The following is a 19,619-nucleotide window of genomic DNA, read 5'->3' on the forward strand; positions in this document are numbered from 1 at the left end:
CCATTGGTCTTTCCATTAGATTTTGGGAAGATTTATTGCCTCGCCAGATAACCATTGGTCTTTCCATTAGATTTTGGGAAGATTTATTGCCTCGCCAGATAATGAGTCAAAAACTAAAGCTCCATTGAAATTGCTATGTATGATGATGTGTTGAGTCTAATAAACACACAATAAACTGGCATGTCCATATGGACATGTGGCTTCTGTGAGCTTTCTTTTTATTTAATGGGCCTATATTTACTGCCCGTCTAATGCAGTTGTCTGTAAACAGCTTTGTATGCCTTTCCTCTTTCTATTTTCTTGCGTTCTTTTGTTCTTTTTTTTTTTTTTAATTTTATTCATGAGAGACATGGGGAAAGAGGCAGAGACATAGACAGAGGGAGAGAAGCAGGCTCCCTGCAGGAAGCCGGATGTAAGACTCATCCTAGGACCCCAGGATCACGACCTGAGCCAAAGGCAGATGCTCAACCACTGAGCCACCCAGGTGCCTCTTGTGTGTGTTCTTTCAAGAGTAAATTGATAGGTTTTTAGGAACGGAAGCAAAAAGGTAGAATGAAGTCTCCAAATATAGGTATAGCCTCTGAAGTTCCCAGAATACACTGCGTTCAAACAGGATTCTGGGGACAGCCCGGGTGGCTCAGCAGTTTAGCGCTGCCTTCGGCCCAGGGCCTGATCCTGAAGATCCGGGATCGAGTCCCATGTCAGGCTCCCTGCATGGAGCCTCTTTCTTCCTCTGCCTCTCTCTGTCTCTCTCTCTCTGTCTCTCATGAATAAATAAATAAAATCTTGGGAAAAAAAAAGAAAACGTTAAAAAAAAGAAAAAAGGATCCTGTTATCACCAACATCAAACTAACACCCTCAAGTCATTAGGGAGAAAGATATTGTGTTGCTGCTCCAGAGTTTGAATCTATTATTTTACTAATGTATCAGTTAGTAAGTTCTGCCAAATTTGCATACTGCCATTATTTTACTGCCTATAATGTAAAAAGACACACAGAAAATATTGTTAGGACTAAATGGAAAGATAGCAATAAGTCAACAAAGCAGGCAGTAGGAGATTTTTTTGGATGTAATTCCATTATTGATTAAGCCATACATCTAAATCACAGACACATTTGCTATTGTTGTCCTAGGATCCAAGGAGATAATAATTAAAACTCCCTTGGGTGAGTTTCAGTGTTTTTTTTGTTTGTTTGTATTTGTTTTGTTTTGTTTTCCTGCCGCAGGTTTATTTGTACAAATAGCACAGGAGGACACCAGGCCCATGCAGACAGAAGCCCAGGGGTCATACCAGTCCTTCCGTCCTCACACTGGCAGTCAGAAGCCTCTACACTGGAGCCTTTGTGGGGGCCTGGGCACCTTTGGGAGCCTGCGCTGCAGGAGTAGAAACAGGAGTAGAAGCAGGAGCCGGAGCCGGAGCTGGGGTTGCAGCTTCAGCCTGGGCCTTGGTTTGAGCCTTGGCCTTGGCCTTTGGCCGGCAGAGCCTGAGACCTTTGGCAATGTAGGCATGAGCACGTTTCCCGAGCTTGGGGTGAGCGATGTAGGCAAGTCGATTGAGCTTGCGGCTGCCGCCCTTTGGGATCTTGGGCTTAACCTCCTTGGGCTTGACAAGGGCCTTGATAGCCTCGGCATGCGCAGTCATGGCCTTGGCATTGTTGACCTGCATCTTCTTCAGGCCCTTCTTGTTGTGCTTCTTGGCAAAGTGCATGTTCCTCAGGAACTTGGGGTCTACCCCCTTAAGAGATTCGTATCTTTGTGACCGGGGTTTCTTGATGCCATTTTTGTGACTGGTTGTGCGTGGTGTGGTTCTTGGACTTGGCCATGTCTGCACCAAAGCCCGTGGCTCCCGGAGCAGTTTCAGTGTTTTAATATTTAAAATGACCAGATTGCTTTAGCTGATCTGTAAAATCTTCTCTACCTGTAGCATCCTATAAATCTATGAATTATTATTAATTTGTTGAGTCAACTAAAATTTTCTTATTCTTTCAGACTCTATCCCCTGCTGGAGAGAAATCCTGGTGACATTCATCTAAGCAACATTACATTTACTATAAAATTACATTACTATAAAAATATGAGGTGATCGTCAAGTGGTTTTTATGATAATTAAATAAAAGGCATCTGGAGTACTTTATTACTATGTCAATTGTCTCCAATATTTACTACTCAAGACTGAGAGTTATAAAGGGAAAGAAGTAGAAAATCATAGTCTCTCAGGCAGTTTATAGCCAAAGGCAGTATAAATGTAAATTTTAATATTTTCCTCCTATTACCCCTTCTCAAAGAACAGAACACCATATGATAACATAATCTCAAATATAGCAAGATCCTGAGTAGAATAGTAGAAATATCAATTAAAGAATACAGTTTAAGGAGAACAGAGACACAAAGATCTCGGTCAAAACTCTATGATTGGTGGGTACAGAGGAGAAAAGCAAATGCCTTCAGATTTTGAGTATAATAATTATGTTCTTAGATAAATGATGCCGAAAAAATGAAATACCAGAGACATCCCCTTCTGGCTATGTTGAGTAATTTGTAGCAGACCTATACTCCTGCTGAGAAGAGTTGGAAAAACAATGGATAATATCTATTTTAGAAAACACCTGTCTTGGTGCTAGCAGAGAGGAAGCAGGAAGGATTCGAGGGGGCCGATTTGCCAGGAAAAGGAGGTCAGGAAGGTGAATTCAACATTCTTCAAGCTGTTTTTCCCCACGGGGCATTTGCCTCGTCAGTTTAGAAGTTAAACAGAGAAAGCAGCTAGCAAGAGGCTAAGAAGCCAACAGAATTCAGTGGGTTGGGAAGATAGTAACTGGAGTTCTGGATTGCCAAGGCAGCCAGGGCTTCAGAGTCAAGTTTTGTGAGAAAAGAGAGGCACAGAAAAGTGAGCGCATCACTTGGCAATCTTCCCTTGAGTCATGTGCCAAATGCTTAAGCTGTGGAGGGCAAGAGCCAAGAAGTCAAATGCAAAACAGAGTTTTTAGCAATCTCACCAGCTGAAGAGATAAAAATTAGTCTAGGAGATACTAAAGAGGAGGGCCCTCATTAAACGCCAGGGTTTGCTCTCAGAGAATATCCCCTAGGTGTAGGAGAGAACAAGATGTTGATCCAGCAAAGCAACACTTGCTCAAGTTGGCCTAGTTCTGATTGGGCTGAGGCGACCTGTTCTACTCAAGCTGGCTATTTGAGAAGAGATTAAATCCTCTCTGGGGAAAAACACATCATCACCAAGGATTCTATAATGTTTCATTCTCAATGTTCAGTAATCAATTAAAACACCAGATATTTCAAGAAACTGGGCCAAAGCGGGGGGAAAAACAGACTACAGGAACAGAAGCGCAGGTGACCCAGCTATGGAGCTATCACACTTTTAAGGAGTGTAAAATAATATGCTTAATAATTTAATAATACGACCATTTAGTATTATGGCCAAGAACTAGAAGATAAGATAAATTTCATAAAAGAATTTGAATCTCTTAAAGAGAAAGAAGTTGGGGACGAATGTGGAGCTTTGGGAATACCAGAGTAAGTTCCTCTGAAAGTGTTTCTCTATCAAAGCAAGGGGAACATTAAAAAAAAACTATCAAATCAACTTATTCAGAACTCTGGAAATTAACTAAAGGTATACAACAATCTAAGAGTTTTAATTCAAGAAAAATGATAATCTTGCTAAGAAAGGTACATTTTTAGCCTGCTCTAATCCCATCTTCATTCTCCTACTCCAAGACAAACTTGAAAACCAGGATCTTTACAACTCAAGTATCTGTAAAAAGCAGTAGCCTACAGCAATTATGCAAGGGGCTGAACTGGTTTGGGGCTACCCCAAATCCTGTCCCCAGAAAATTGTCATTATTTGACCTATTTGACAAAGCATGGGCAACTTCCGTTCTTAAGGCTTCTCTTTATTTAATTTGACTGAGGTAGACCTTACTTTGTATGAACAGCCTTATCTCCAGGGCATTTGTCAAAAGCAATCAGGTAAATAATTGTTTAACATTGCAACTGCCTGAGGTGAAATTAACAATTGAAGCTAACAAAAGACTGACCAAAAATTTCTAAAGAAAAAAAAAATAGGTCATGGGATGTGCATGGGTGAGGTTGGGGCGGGGCTTTGCAAAGCCTCAAAATACTCTAATACTCTTGGCAATCTTCATGGCTTCTGAGAGGTTCCATAGGATCCAGCAACCAGTTGGACACAACAGTGGCCAAGTTAAATGATGCATCCTTGTATCTGTTCTGCCCCCTTCCTTGCTTTGGCTACCTTCAATCCACATTTCTGCTCCTTGGCACCACACCTCCAAAAATACTACCTGTATACAAACTTGTATCTTGGACGTCACTTTCTTGGGAATCCTGCCTGGCAGTTTCCTATACACCCACCAAGCAGAATCATTTATAGTTCCCTGAAGCTGCCACCTTAACTAAGTGGTTCCATACTTTGCACGTGCCATTCCCTGGTTCTGAAATGCTACCTCATCTTGCCATTCTTCCTGGTGAACTCTCACTCATCCTTCAAGATGCTCCCAAGGAGAGCTAGCTGCTTCTCTCTGTGCGGTTCCAACTTCTCTAGAACTTAACCCTTAATACTATACTTATTATAATTTGGGGGCAATTATTTGGTGCATAAGGCATAGTAGATGCTCAGAAAATGGGGAATAAATCAAGGTTATCTGGATTTGTGACTGCTCCCAGTTCTAAGATGTTTCTTTTTCTTTTTTTTTTTTTTTTTTTTTAAATTTTTTTTAATTTTTATTTATTTATGATAGTCACACAGAGAGAGAGAGAGAGGCAGAGACACAGGCAGAGGGAGAAGCAGGCTCCACGCACCAGGAGCCTGATGTGGGATTCGATCCCGGGTCTCCAGGATCGGGCCCTGGGCCAAAAGCAGGCGCCAAACCGCTGCGCCACCCAGGGATCCCCTCTTTTTCTTTTTTAAAGATTTTACTTACTTATTCATGAGAGAAACAGAGAGACAGAGGCAGAGACACATGCAGAGGAAGAAGCAGGCTCCCTCCGGGGAGCCTGATGTGGGACTCGATCCCAGGACCCTGGGATCACACCCTAAGCTGAAAGCAGGTGTTCAACTGCATCCCATAAGATGTTTCATCTTATATACATGTAGAGTGTGACACTGGTGGCTTGAACAAATAAACAAATGTTTTAAAGGGGCCTTTATTTGCTACTACTTTAATTTTTGAACAGGTGGTGCCTGTCATATTGTAATCTGAGAGCCAATATATCCACCTACTTATGTCTCAAGCCACTGGACTCCAGAGAAAGAAGAAGCCACCCTTTCAGGCCTTAGGACACACACTAGATGTTCAGGCTGCAGCCCTGGAGTTAAATTTACAACACTGGTTTGCTGCCATCATAAATAGCTCAGAAAAGAATTTACTTTCTGCTAGATGCATTTCTATAGATGTCTAAAAATACCATCAGTTTGAATATATCCTTTCCAAGAGAAGATACCCTTCTTTGGCTGAAAGGTGTTGGGGTGAGATCATGCTGCTATGTGAAGAATGGGCCTTTCACATAGAAGCTGTCACAGCTGTTCCAGGTCGTTTGCAGTGTCCTAGTATCACGAAGGCAGGGAAACTCTGGTGAGACAGTGTGGCCAGAATATGGCCAGTAGAGCCTGACATTCCTGAGATTCTGTCCTTACTCTACCTGTTACTACTCCGTGGCCATGAAAAACACTTAAATTCTCCCAATTTTGGTTTTCTCATGTGAAAAACAGGCACTTCCACTTACTTTACAGATTGTGGTAAGGATGTGTTTACAAACTGAATACCCATGCCTCCCCCTCCCAAATTTATATGTTGAAATCCTGTCCCCCAACATGATGATATTAGGAGAGGAGGCCTTGGTAGCTGATTGGGTCATAGAGGTGAACTCTCTTCAATGGGATTAGTACCTTTTAAAAAATTCATTCATTCATTCATTCATTCATTCATTCATTCATGAGAGACACAGAGAGAGGCAGAGACATAGGCAGAGAGAGAAGCACGTTCCCTGTGGAGAGCCTGATGTGAGACTCGATCCCAGGATGCTGGGATCATACCCTGAGCTGAAAGCAGGTGTTCAACTGCATCCCATAAGATGTCTGCCATAAGGCAGACACTCAACCACTGAGCCACCCAGGTGTCCTGGATTAGTACCCTTTTAAAAGAGAACCCAGAGAGCTCCTTTGCCCCTTCAGCCATGAGGAGACACAGTGACAAGGTGGCTGTCTATGAACAAGGAAGCAGGCTCTCACAAGACACCCAATCTGTGGGTGCCTTGATCTTGGACTTCCCAACCTCCAGAACTGAGAGAAAAAAATGTTTGTTGTTTACACCATCCAGTCTGTGGTACTTTCATTATAGCAGCTCAAATTGACTAAGACAAGATATAAAGTCCCCAGCATAGTGCCTGCACATGGTAAATGTTCCATAAGTGATCACTAGCTAACATTATTTCCCTAGTAAAGCAATTGCTAAAGTAATTCTAAGAACAAAACCAAATCATCTTTAATCCAATTCCATATATGTAGGTACCCATGGCAAAATTTGCTGCCTCGCCGGCATTACTGTAGATAGGAATAAAAAAGATATAACCTGTAAAAGATTTTCTTTAGTTAGAAAATTGAAAGGTGCCTTGAGAACTTTCTAAAAATTTGCATTGAAACAGGTAAGATAAAGAATGAAGAAGAAGGCAGACCCTGGAAGCAGTGTGCTGAAAAAAAAAAAATCAAAATTCTCTTGATTGTACATCAGAGGATTTCATTTAATGAATAAAGCATTTACTGGGAGTGAATAGTGGGCACACAAAGATGTTTTTGCATTATCATCTTTGCAGAAACGTCCAGCCAGCTGAAACATCCTTCAAAGTTTTCAGAGACAAAGCAAACACTATCATATCCTATTTCTTAACACAAAGCCACACCCAGTTAACCAATGCATTCCCCCATAAATCAGCAAAACAGGTAAATAAAGGAGGAAAATTATGAGTAATTGAAGATCTACTGGATGTGCTTTTGCTAAGTTATCACGGATTTTGTGTGTGGAGGGAACGGGGTAGAATGTGGTATGCAAATTAAACAACTTTGAATTATCTTATTAGAAAGTTGGGAGGGGCAGGACAGGGACCATTTTCTGGAAGAAGAGCTTACCTTGCTCACTCAGGATTCAGCACACCGTGCACTAACTCCAGGGAATTCTGTTATGTGTTGTACTGCACCCTTCTAAAATTCACACACTAAAGCCCTCACTCTGATACTTCAGAATGTGACTGTATTTGCAGATAGCACTTTTAAAAAGGTAGTTAGGGGGCACCTGGGTGGCTCAGTGGTTGAGCGTCTGCCTTTGGCCCAGGGTGTGATGCTCGGGTCCTGGGATTGAGTCCCGCATTGGGCTCCCCACAGGGAACCTGCTTCTCCTTCTGCCTGTGTCTCTGTCTCTCTCTGTGTGTCTCTCATGAATAAATGTTAGGGTGGGTCCTAATCCAATGACTAAAGCTCAGGACACAGACCACAAAGCCCGAGGGCCAACCATGTGAGGCCACCACCGGAAGAAGGACATCTGCAAGCTGAGAAGAGAAGCCTCAGAAACAAACCAATCCTCTCAACACCTTGAGCTTGGATTGGACTTCTAGCCTCCTGGATCATGAGAAAATAAATTTCTGTCGTTTAAGCTGCCCATCAGTATTTGAGGTATTTTATTAAGGCAGCACTGGCAAGCTCATACTGAGTCCAAATACCCACTCCTGAAGTTATTTATGATCCACTTGGGAAAATAAAAGTGATATATGCATAGAAGGATTAGGTAAATACCACTAGACTGGCATGAGGGTGACTGAGGTGGCAGCAACAGCCATGGCCACCAGTGAAAAGAGAGCCAAGGAAGGAGAGGTCATGGAGATGAGGAAGGGAGGGGTGGGGACACCTTTGTTGAGTCTCTACTTCCCACAGGCACTGCAGGAGCGGCTCCCATACAATGTCATCAGTGATACTGGCCACTCTTCTCCGTCTCCTTTGCTGGTTCTTCCTTTTCTGACCTCTGAACTTTGGAGTGCTCCAAGGCTTATCCCTTGGTCCACTTTTGGGTCTACAAGACCTCCCTTGGAGATCTCACCTAGTTATATGGTTTTAAATATCATTCATATGCCAACAACTTCCAGCTTGGCCATTCTCCTGAACCCCCCCCCCCACCTGTCCACTCGACACCCCTCCCCCCTTGAATATCTATTAATAATCTCAAACCTGACATATTTAAAACTGAGCCTCTGATCTTCCCAATAAACTGCTCCACTCAATCTTTTCTATTTAGTTGTCCACAACTCATATTCTAGTTGAAATCAGGTCAAAATTGTTGAAATCATTTTTGATTCCTCTCTTTCTCTTATACTCATATTTAATCTATCAAGAGATTCTGTTGCCTCTGCTTTCAAAATATATCCAGAATTTCACTCCTTCTTACCACCTGGACTGTCATTGGTAAATCCACCCTCACTGCAAATTCACCATCATCATCAGTTACCTGGATGCCTTGCCTTATCCCAACTGGGCTCTCTGATTTCACTCTTGTCCCATTTCCATTTTTTAGTCTTTTCTCAACAGAGCAGCCACAGTGATTCTCTCAAAATGGGGCCAGGCCACTTCTTCACTAAACTCAATATTTTCCAGTGTCCTCCCATTTCAGGTAAATTAAAATCCAAAGTCTTTTGTTGTTGTTGTTGTTTTATTTTAATTTTTTTTTTTAATTATGATAGTCACCGAGAGAGAGACAGAGAGGCAGAGACACAGGCAGAGAGAGAAGCAGGCTCCATGCACTAGGAGCCCGACGTGGGATTCGATCCCGGGTCTCCAGGATCGCGCCCTGGGCCAAAGGCAGGCGCCAAACTGCTGCGCCACCCAGGGATCCCCCAAAGTCTTTTTAACAAATGAAAAGGCCAGGACCTGGCCCATGATTATTTCTCTGATCTCACTTCTTAGTACTCCCTCCTCAACTCACTCTGTTTAGCAAAACCATCCTTGTTGTCTGTGGGACACAGTGAGCATGCTTTCACTTTAGGGGCTTCCCACTGGCTGCTCCCTCTGCTTGGGACACTTCTTCCCAGATGCACACTAGGACAGCTACCCCAACTCTTTCCAGGTGACCTTCTCAATGAGCTCTGTTGTGCCTCTACTATTTAGATAAGCCAACTCCATTCACATCCTCCTCCCAATTTCCAAGCTCCCCTGCCCTACTCTATTTTTTTCTGTAGCAATTTATTACCTTCTAACCTATATAATTTATACTTCAGTGTAGTCTTCATTGTCTGTTCTCCACCTGCTAGATTAGAAGGCCCAAGAGGGCAAATGATTGTTTTGTTTTGTTCATCTGTGTTTCCTAAGTATCTAAACCGGACTTGGCACATAGTAGATGCTCAATGAATATTTGTTGAGTGAAAGAACAAATGAATAATAGAGCATTAGAGCATTTATTATATACCAGGTCATATCCTAACTATGTTTTAGATTTTTTTAAAAAAGATTTTATTTATTTATTCATGAGAGAGAGAGAGAGAGGGAGGGAGGGAGGGAGGGAGGGAGGGAGGGAGAGAGGCAGAGACACAGGCAGAGGGAGGAGCAGGCTCTATGCAGGGAGCCAGACGGGGGACTCAACCCCGGGGCCTCCAGAATCAGGCTCTGGGCCGAAGGTGGCGCTAAACCACTGAGCCACCCAGGCTGCCCCTTATTTTTTAGATATTGTCTCACATATAAATGATACAAACATACATGTCACCACAATCTATGATGTAGGTACTAATTATGCCACATACAGATAAGGAAATGACATTTAGAGATGTTCAAGGTGGAAGTGAGATTTGGACCGTAGCAGCAGTTGAGTCCCAAATCTCTCAATTTTTAAACTTAACCAGCCTATAAAGAGGTAGATAGGCAAGGGGTTATAATTATTCTTATATAATCTTTGAGATGACACAAATGAAATGAGATTTTATGTAACTATCTCATGGCTTCATACATAGTGAGTGGGGTATAATTCCAAAGTTCATTGGTCTGTACCTCGTGGAAGTCTGGTGACCCTCCTTGCCCTTTTCAAAGACCCCTTTCCTCCACTGCTTATTATTTTTGCTTTGTGCTCTCTTCTATGTCCAAGACATTCCACAGCATGTTACCCTGAAAATTCCCCTGTGGCAATCTACCACAGCTTAGCTCTCTTTGAGAGTATATCTTCTCAGATCTGCTACAACTAGCCTTCTTGGTGTCTTTGAGAAATGGAAGAAAAACTATCAACTCTCCTCCATCCAAGAAAAATGCACATAAATACAACATCGTGATTACAATGGACTCTAACTCAAAGTGATTTGTTCCTGACCTTTCTCTACTCCTCTTATAATAAAAAGATACCTCCCTACTTCTGAGGGTTTTGCTAAAGAAATGGCTAGTTATTTATATGTGTCAAGGAGGGCATATAGCTTCATTTATTCATTCCAAAGACATTTCTGAGCATCTGTAGTATACAAGGTACAAGATTAAGCCCTATGGGGATTCAAAACCAAGGTTGGCAGTACCGTGCCCTGAAGACATTATCAATCAGAGCCAATGAAACTCACTTTTTAAAATTTTTGTTTGAGTTACCTCTTTCCACTCGATTTATTTATTTATTTTATTTATTTATTTATTTATTTATTTATTTTTAATTTTTATTTATTTATGATAGTCACAGAGAGAGAGAGAGAGAGAGGCAGAGACACAGGCAGAGGGAGAAGCAGGCTCCATGCACCGGGAGCCCGACGTGGGATTCGATCCCGGGTCTCCAGGATCGCGCCCTGGGCCAAAGGCAGGCGCTAAACCGCTGCACCACCCAGGGATCCCCTCGATTTATTTATTTTTAATATTTTATTTATTTATTCATGAGAGACAGAGAGAGAGAGAGAGAGAGAGAGAGAGAGAGAGAAGGGCAGAGACACAGGCAGAGGGAGAAGCAGGCTCCAAGCATGGAACCTGATGTGGAACTTGATCCCAGGTCTCCAGGATCACACCCTGGGCTGAAGGCGGCACTAAACTGCTGAGCCACCAAGGCCGCCCTTTCCACTCGATTTAATATTGAAAGACCTATAGTTGCTACAGCCGTCTTGCTATCATGAGATGAGAGCCTATCTAAGATTAGAGTCAACCCCAAAAAACCAGAGCAGAGAGGCAGACAGGAGGGAAACTGGCTCCTGATCACACAGTTTTATCCTCTGCATCAAATTGTTCCTAAAGCTAGCCCTATTGGATTTTGTCTGTTACAAAGGGCAACAAACTATTCCCAACCAAAACAGTATTAACATACAAGTCTTTCAATTATCTTTTTAACCCCCTGGTCTTCCAGATACAGCCTCACATACTCTTAGAGACCCCTTAGAATCTTCTACTCAGTGCTGGAAGTGGGTATCTATTCTACTGGACCAATGCTGAATGTCTTTAACATCATGTCTATTGAAGCAACAGTGTTCCAGAATAAGCTCCCGAACGCAGAAGGAAAGAAAGAAAGGTCAGTGGTAGGACCAACCTGCACATCTCCTTAATCAGGCGAGAGTGCATTAGTGCCTGAGGTCAAATGGACACTCATGGAAGGTGGATGGAATCAAGAGCTCTTGAAGGGACCCCAATCCAAAACTGCCAGGTAGAACCCAAGGAGAAAGTCTGTGTGAGTTGTAGCTTGCAGAGCAAGCACTAAGGGAAGAGAAGGTGGTCACGGGACATTAGCCAGAAAGTACACTGCCAGATATTGTAAGATGCAGTGCCCCAAAGAGCCAATATTTAGGTATCTGCTATAACAGAGGATATTCAACAGTCAAGAGAGAATCTGAAATAGCACCCACTATTTTATTTTATTATTTTACTTTAAAAAAAAAGATTTTGTTTATTTATTCATGAGAGACACACACACACAGAGAGAGAGGTAGAGACATAGGCAGAGAGAGAAGCAGGTTCCTGGAGGGGAGCCTGATGTGGGACTCCATCCCAGGATCACGCCCTGAGCCAAAGGTGTCCCTAGCACCCACTATTTTAAAAGTTCTTTTCTTTCCATCTCTCTTCCACTTATCCTGAATAAAGATCATGAAATGAGGGGTGGAAGAGGAAGTCCAACAAAGAAAACAAAGGAACTTTCTTCCCTTTTATAATTCCCAAACTACGAGTTAGACCTCAGTCAAGGGAAAAAGAGGTGACTCAATTGAACGAGAAACTGAAGATTTGATTTGGACTGGATTGTGTAACACAAAGAAGTAGGTAACTGTTCTAATACCTCAACAGGACTGGGAAACTAAGGGATCGGGGGATGGAGAAAGGAGAATATTTTAGGGTACGTTTCAAGAGAGTGTCCAAAGAAAGAATAAAGCTGTTCCTGATGGCACCCCATCAAGTTTAGCCAAGTCACAAACAGGTTACACTGCAGGGTGCTCTCTGGTGTTATTCCATAGGCTTATCTTGAGGTAGGCCATAAGAAATAGCAGTAGCTAACTCACCTTTGCATTATTTATTTATCTAGAAAGATTTATGCATTTATTTGAGAAAGACAGTGTGTGAGCAGGGGGAGGGCTAGAGGGAGAGGGATAGAGAGAGAGAGAGAAGGAGGGAGGGAGGGAGGGAGATAGAGAGAGAGAGAGAGAAAAGCAGACTCCTTGCTGAGTGTGGAGCCCAATCTGGGGCTCGATCCCAGGACCCGACATCACGACCTGAGCTGAAATCAACATCCAAAGCCCAACTGACTAAGTCTCCCAAGCGCCCCTCCCTTTGTATTTCCTATTATAATGGCTTCTTTGCTAGGACCCTTGAGAAAATATCTCTGCAAGCTTATGATCAGGCATTGTCCTGCTTCTCTGGACTGAACAGTGTGCACCCAATGGATACACTAAGCGAAATTAAGAGTGTCTGTGAGAAAGCTCTATTCTGTATGGAGTATATTACCACTGACATTGTTTACAACTGCTGCACATGGTGATAATAAATCAACATTTAGTGCATTTCATTGTCCTTCATATATTTTCTGCAGAAAATGCACCCCCTTATTTTCTACACCCCTTGGTGGGGTGCTTCTTCACTTCTTTAGCCTAAGGACACAGTAAATCATGTTTTTCATCTTTGTTTCAGCTGCTAGAAAATGTAGAGTCAAGCTCACACGCTAATGTTCCCTCCCTTGTCTGCCAGCACATTTTCCATTCGAGGCCTCAGTGCTGGCTCCAGCTTAGATCACTACTTTTTTTTTTTCCTTCATGCTGTCCCTCTCTCTTTTATTTTTAAACCCACTTCTAATTAAATTATTTTTGTGTGCATATCTTTGTAAGCCCATTTAAATCCCCTTTGCGCAAGATACATAAACAATGTATAAACAGAAAGAACAATCTTGAATGCACAAATTTGATGATCTATCCCAGGGTTGTCAAATCGCATGTGTAGCTCATTCTAGACCCAGGACATAAATTTGCGCCTTCCAAAATGCAGTAAATGAACCCCTAGAAAGCTCGGTCAGGTTTCCTTAGCAAACAGTACCATGTGGCATAACTCACCTACCCCAGTAGTGTGATCTCCCTTTGGTCCCGTGTAGGAGGTGGGAGTTTCTCCTCTCCTCCTATGCCAGCTGCTCCGGTTTCTTCTCTCCTGAGTAAATGCACATTCATCTTGTTCAAAAGTACACTCTCCAGGTGGAGGTGGAAGCCTCTCTGTAAGGAAACAGCAGGTGTTGTAATTGTTGAGGCCTTTTCAAAGAAAATGCATCCCGTGGCTTAGAAGATGCCCACCCTGCATGTATGGATGTCACCTGGTCATACGCCTGAGCTTGAGCAGAGGCAGCCTCCCTACCCCCCAACTGGCCACCCACCTATGCCAACCTCTTGCCCCCAGCTAGAGCCTGGATTCTACTGTGGGTTTTGCCATAGCAGTGGAGAAAAATCAGAAATCTAGATTCCAAGGTGTCGGGATAACTTCGAGAAAGAAACCTCCTCTGATTGGTGAGTTTATTTGCCTGAAGGAGCTTACAAAGCTCTGAAAATTGGAGGGAAATTGCCTTTATGGAAATATGGAAAATAATAAAATTGCCTAGAATAGGTTTCTTCAGAAATCCAGGATAAGTGAAGGAAATCCTTAGAACAACTCTATAATTGCCTGGAGGGAAGCAGAGAACATGCAAAGGCTCACTGTACTTCTGGAGACACAGTTTAACATGCGTGGAGCAAGTGAGTGACTTTCTCTGAGCTTCAGTATTCTCACCTACCTCACGGGACTGTGTTCAGTGAGATGATGCACATAAAGTATTTAGAACATGAAGTTCTCAATAAATAGTAGCTAAATAAATATTAGGGCTTGGTGTTGTGTCACCTGGAGCCTTATTTTCCATTTCCAAAAACAAGTATTTATGTCTTTGGATGATGATTCTTAAAATTAGAATGGTGCCACCTCCCACTTACTGGAAACTTCTTTGCCTGAACATGGTTGTACCTTTCTGCATTGAGATTCTTAGCAAATTTCTCTAATCTACCACCTGTTTTTATTATATCTCTTGCATAATAATTATTTTACTCCATTTTATTTTATATACGGTACAAGCTATGCCTCGAGTGTAGAGATTTTTTTTTATCTTTCTTTTCTTTGCGTTATCCTTGCAGTGCCTCACAAATCAAGAGGCTAAAAAGAAATTATCTTTTAATTAGATAAACAAGGAGATGATCCTGCAGTGCCACACTGATACCACAATCTGCCTGTTTGTTAGAGAAATAGATACACCTATGGTTTAGGATGCAGTGGTAATCAGTAGATACAGGCTGAGGTATGCACCATTATCTCATTAGACAAAGTGTCCAACACATGGTCACCATCTTTTTTTTTTAATTTTTTTAAAAATTTTTATTTATTTATGATAGTCACAAAGAGAGAAAGAGAGAGAGGCAGAGACATAGGCAGAGGGAGAAGCAGGCTCCATGCACCGGGAGCCCGATGTGGGATTCGATCCCAGGTCTCCAGGATCGCGCCCTGGGCCAAAGGCAGGTGCCAAACCGCTGCGCCACCCAGGGATCCCATGGCCACCATCTTTATTTTGTCCCTGCCATCCATGCTTGGTCCACTGTTCCACAGTCATTTAATTCACTTAGAAAATATTTCATTTCATTATCATTTAAAAATTACATGCTTACAGGCTCCACACTGGGTATGGTGCCTGCCTAAGATTCTCTCTCTCCCTCTGCCCTGCACTACCTCTCTAAAAAAAAAAGGAAAAAGAAAAATAAAGAAAAATTACATGTTTAGTATAGTATCTGTATAATAATGATTTCATCAATATCACTTGAAAATCTACATTCACGTAAGACAACATTAAAAATGCCAGGTCCTGCATGCGAGGGCATGTATAGGTATTATTCCCACTGTTCAGGTAGGTATCACTATTACTACTTCTCTTATAGATGAGGATATAGAAGTCAAGTCACATGTACAAAGTCATACATTGTATACAAATCATCATTTCTAAATTCTAAAACTTACCACACAGATCTGGACAGAGGCACTTCTGGCAAGAAAACAACAGCAACAAAAAAAACCCGCAAAAGCTAGCCCCAGATTAAATGTATTTGGTGTATTCTTAGAGAAACAGGATGTGCTGGCACAGGCCTGGGAGACAAAGGGCGCTTGAAACCTTGGCTGTCTTACCTGGAGATGAGCAGCTTCCCAATTCTATTGTAATGTCGTCCAGGGCTACCAGTCCACAGTCCCAAAAACTTTTGCATAGACTCATGAAAACCACCTACAATTCCGAGAAATAAAACTATGAATTCCGTTAGCTGCAAATTAGAAATTCTTACAACTTGGGATTTAATTAGTCCAAAGCATGCATAAGCAAACCACGGAGCCCTCTTCCTTGTCCACATGAACATGTCCTAGCGGCATGAGTTACAGCAAGTCATTTATACGTGACCCTGAAACTACTTCTATTTTTTTTTTTAAGCACAGTTAAGCTCATAATGATACGCTGTGTATATTAATGCTGGAATTAGTTCACATTCTTCAGAGAATTGAAGGAGGAAGGCAAGAGGTTAACCACCTGGCAGGGGAAAACCTGTCAGGTTTTAAATATTTTCCCCCAGATAATCCACAAAGTGCATACGGGTTGATGGAATGCCAAGCATTTTTACAAAACATTTCCAGTACAAACAGCATTGATTTTTTGGAAATGAATTTCTGGCAATGTGCTTCATTCATATTGTGAACAAAGTCCCAGTGATTTGCCATCTGGAGATTCATGTTCCATTTCCGAAGAAAAGATATATGTCCCTTGATAATATCACTAATAAAAGCCCTAAATGCAGTTATTTTATCAGGTCAAACATTTTTATTCTTCTATGTGAAAGAAAAACAGATCCATACTATAAATTATTAAATTCATTGTGCCACAGAAAGGGGGGTGGGGAGGAAGAGAAGTTTTGCATATCTTTCCAGTAGACTAATTTTATTTTATTTTTTTAAGATTTTATTTATTTATTCATGAGAGACACAGAGACATAGGCAGAAGGAGAAGCAGGCTCCATGCAGGGAGCCAGATACAGAACTTGATCCCAGGACTCTAGAATCACGCCCTGGGCCAAAGGCAGGCGCTAAACCACTGAGCCACCCCGGGATCCCCCTATTAGACTGATTTTAATGTCTCCTGTTCATATACAAGATGAGCAAAGAGTACTTTTCAAAACATTTATATTAGATTTTCACTGTACTTTGTGGTTTATAAAGCTGCTTCGCATGTGTAACCTAAGGTATAATGAGCACGAAGTCATTCAGTTCATGTGCAATCCCCCAAACACAAATATTAATTCAAACAAAGACAAAGAGATATAACAGAAACTAAATCTCAAATTAGGAATAATGAGAATATTTGATTTTTTTTTTTTAGATTCTAATATTATGTTTTGTCTTCAACTTATCTGTGTTACCAGCAGGATCTCTTTGCTCTTTGAGGATGGGAACCACTAGCATACAAAATTTGTTTCAAAAGAAATTTAAAAATGATGTGACAGTTTACCACTATGCAAAGTATAAAATGTCTTTTTTTTTTAAAGTATAAAATGTCTTAAACAAACATCTTCAGAATAATTACTAATTATAAGATGTGTAAAAGTTTACTTGGACCATATTAGGCTGCTTTAAATTAGAATAGTTTAGAGATGTAACAATATATAACTACACATATATATTTACAAGGGACAAGATAAAGGGGGTATTTTTGTTTTATCTCTTAATTTTCTAATTTTTAGAGATTATAGAGATTATCAACAGGTTTTTTTTTTTTTTTTTTTTAAGGTTTTATTTATTTAGGGCAGCCCCGGTGGCTCAGTGGTTTAGCACCGCCTTCAGCCCAGGGTGTGATCCTGGAGACCTGGGATCGGGTCCTGCGTTGGGCTCCCTGCATGGAGCCTGCTTCTGCCTGTGTCTGTGCCTCTCTCTCTGTGTGTATGTCTCTCATGAATAAATAAATGAAATCTTAAAAAAAAAAAAAAGTTTTATTTATTTATTTGAGAGCAAGCATGAGCACGGGGGTGGGGCAGAGGGAGAGAGAGAAGCAGACTCCTCACTGAGCAGGAAGCCCAAGGCTGGGCTGGATCCCACCAGCCCTCCTGGGATCATGACCTGAGCCAAAGGCAGTTGCTCAACAGACTGAGCCACCCAGGAGTCCCTATCAGCAGGGTGTTCTACTTGCAGGATTTTTGCCTAGGAACTTATTCCCCATTTGCAAACCAAAGCTCTATGTCATCAGCATTGAATGCAGTTGTATTTTATCAGCAATGTTTATTGTTATGGGGGAAGGATTGTAAATCTGTCTCCTAATTTATTGAATAAATCGTGCTGCAGAGAGAAAAAGTCCTGGCTTTCCTTCCTTTTGGTAATTTTCAAGTCTATTTTTCACCTAAATAGTGAAAATGTACTTTTTCCAAAATGAATCTGGGGTGGATTCACCATGTAAACCATTACCTAAATAGGACTCAATCATTTGGCATGTAAATGGATTCTAAGAAGGGGAAATAGTAATGTGCTCTCATGTGTTTACTATAGCATTATTTTATGATGACCATAAAACCAAACACAAGCAATAAAATAAGCCAGCAAGCCAACAAATGAAACAATCCAAAATTTCACAAAAATACAGGAAGTGAATAAACTACAGTACCACAAGTTAAGAAATAGGAAAACATTAACTCTGATTGCTTGTGAATATTATTCAGTAGTATGAAAGTCTATTTCTCTCATAATGTTAAGTGAAAAAAAAAGCTGGTTATAAAAGATAAAGTTAAAGTTAAACAAAATAAGATAAATTATACTGAACTCATCTAAAAGTACATAGAAAAAAAGCCTTGAAAATTTATCAAATTTGGGACAATTATGTCAGGCCCATGAAATTATATGAGGGTTAAACAGAATTTCCTCCTATTTTCCAACTATTCTTTTTAATTTTGTTATATTTACAACAGAGAAAAAAAATGAAAAAAGAATCAGGACATCTATAATTAAGATGTGGAATGAGCTAGTGTTTCCTAGATTGGCATTGTTTATTATAGTAGCCACGAGGACATGTGGCTATTTAAGAAGTAAAAATAAAAAATTCATTTCTTCAGGCACACAGGCCACATTTCAAGTGCCCAATAGTTACATATAGTTAGTGGTCAAGTGAATTGGACACAGCAGATATACAGCATTTCCTCATTGCAGAAATTCCAATGCATAGAACTTCCTGGCTTCTTTTGAGAATTCCAAACGATTTGTGAACGGCCACAGTGGGTTAGGTGAAATGCTAAAGCTGTTCTGGACAAGACTAGGCCACTAGGTTGTTCCTATCTTAGAACTCTTTCTGCACTGAGAATACTAGCCAGACCACATGTTGTTCTGTCTTATAAAAGATCCGCAGTCAGTTAGCTATGAACTAAGATTCAAACTACGGCCTCAAACCTCAAATCTGTTTGGCACTTGCCTATCAGCATTCCAACACACAAAAGAAACATGACAAGATCAGTTTGTTTGGTGGAACACACAAGATTTTCCACTGTGCTATTAATAATGCTGATAATGTCAGCTCCTATTCTTGGGCCACCATCTTACATTTTGAGGAGTACTTGAAGTGGAAAGGTTACTTTAGGGTAGTTGTGCCTGGGCCAGCTAATGACCAGGCCGGGTTGAGACAGGAAAAAGGGAAAGCCAAACATCCTGGTCTGTTCTTCAGAACCCTGTCCCTAGGTCCAGTTAAGAATGTGACAAGAAGGGAACTGGTCATAGGCTAAATTCTTGAGGGATTAACTTCTTGCTTATTTGTAGATCTTTTTAAAAAGAGTGTTTATTTCATTTTAGGTGGTATTTCAAAGCTAGTGGAATACCTCCATAGACTGGAAAAAAAATTCCTAGGCAACCTGAATATATATTTCACATCCTGCAATGCATCAGAATGTCCTCCACAACAAACGATTATCACTAACAATTATAAACACCAAAATATCAGTAGTGCTGAGATTGGAACACTGTGCTGTAGATAAATGAGCACGTGCAATGCCTCTTTTAAGTATGATAAAATGTTAAGTAATATTGTCGATCCTTACTTGACTGTATTTAAAATTATTTGTTTGCA

The 19,619-nt window shown here is 41.2% G+C and overlaps 1 protein-coding gene and 1 pseudogene across 2 annotated transcripts in view; both read right to left on the reverse strand.

The window, feature by feature from the left end:
* MAMDC2 (MAM domain containing 2) overlaps window positions 1-19,619 on the reverse strand; it is a 149,584-nt gene that overhangs the window by 15,951 nt on the left and 114,014 nt on the right. Inside the window, exons 10-11 of one of the 2 annotated variants that reach the window (XM_055309421.1) lie at window positions 15,668-15,761; window positions 13,537-13,689 (exon numbers count right to left, since the gene is read on the reverse strand). In XM_055309421.1, coding sequence (XP_055165396.1) covers window positions 13,537-13,689; window positions 15,668-15,761 — 247 coding nt within the window. The remainder of the gene's footprint in view (window positions 1-13,536; window positions 13,690-15,667; window positions 15,762-19,619) is intronic. The other variant, XM_055309422.1, reaches the window with a different exon arrangement.
* LOC129499628 (60S ribosomal protein L29-like) lies at window positions 1,209-1,823 on the reverse strand (annotated as a pseudogene).

This window comes from Nyctereutes procyonoides, unplaced genomic scaffold, assembly GCF_905146905.1.
Source record: "Nyctereutes procyonoides isolate TBG_1078 unplaced genomic scaffold, NYPRO_anot_genome, whole genome shotgun sequence".
Classification (NCBI taxonomy): Eukaryota; Metazoa; Chordata; class Mammalia; order Carnivora; family Canidae; genus Nyctereutes; species Nyctereutes procyonoides.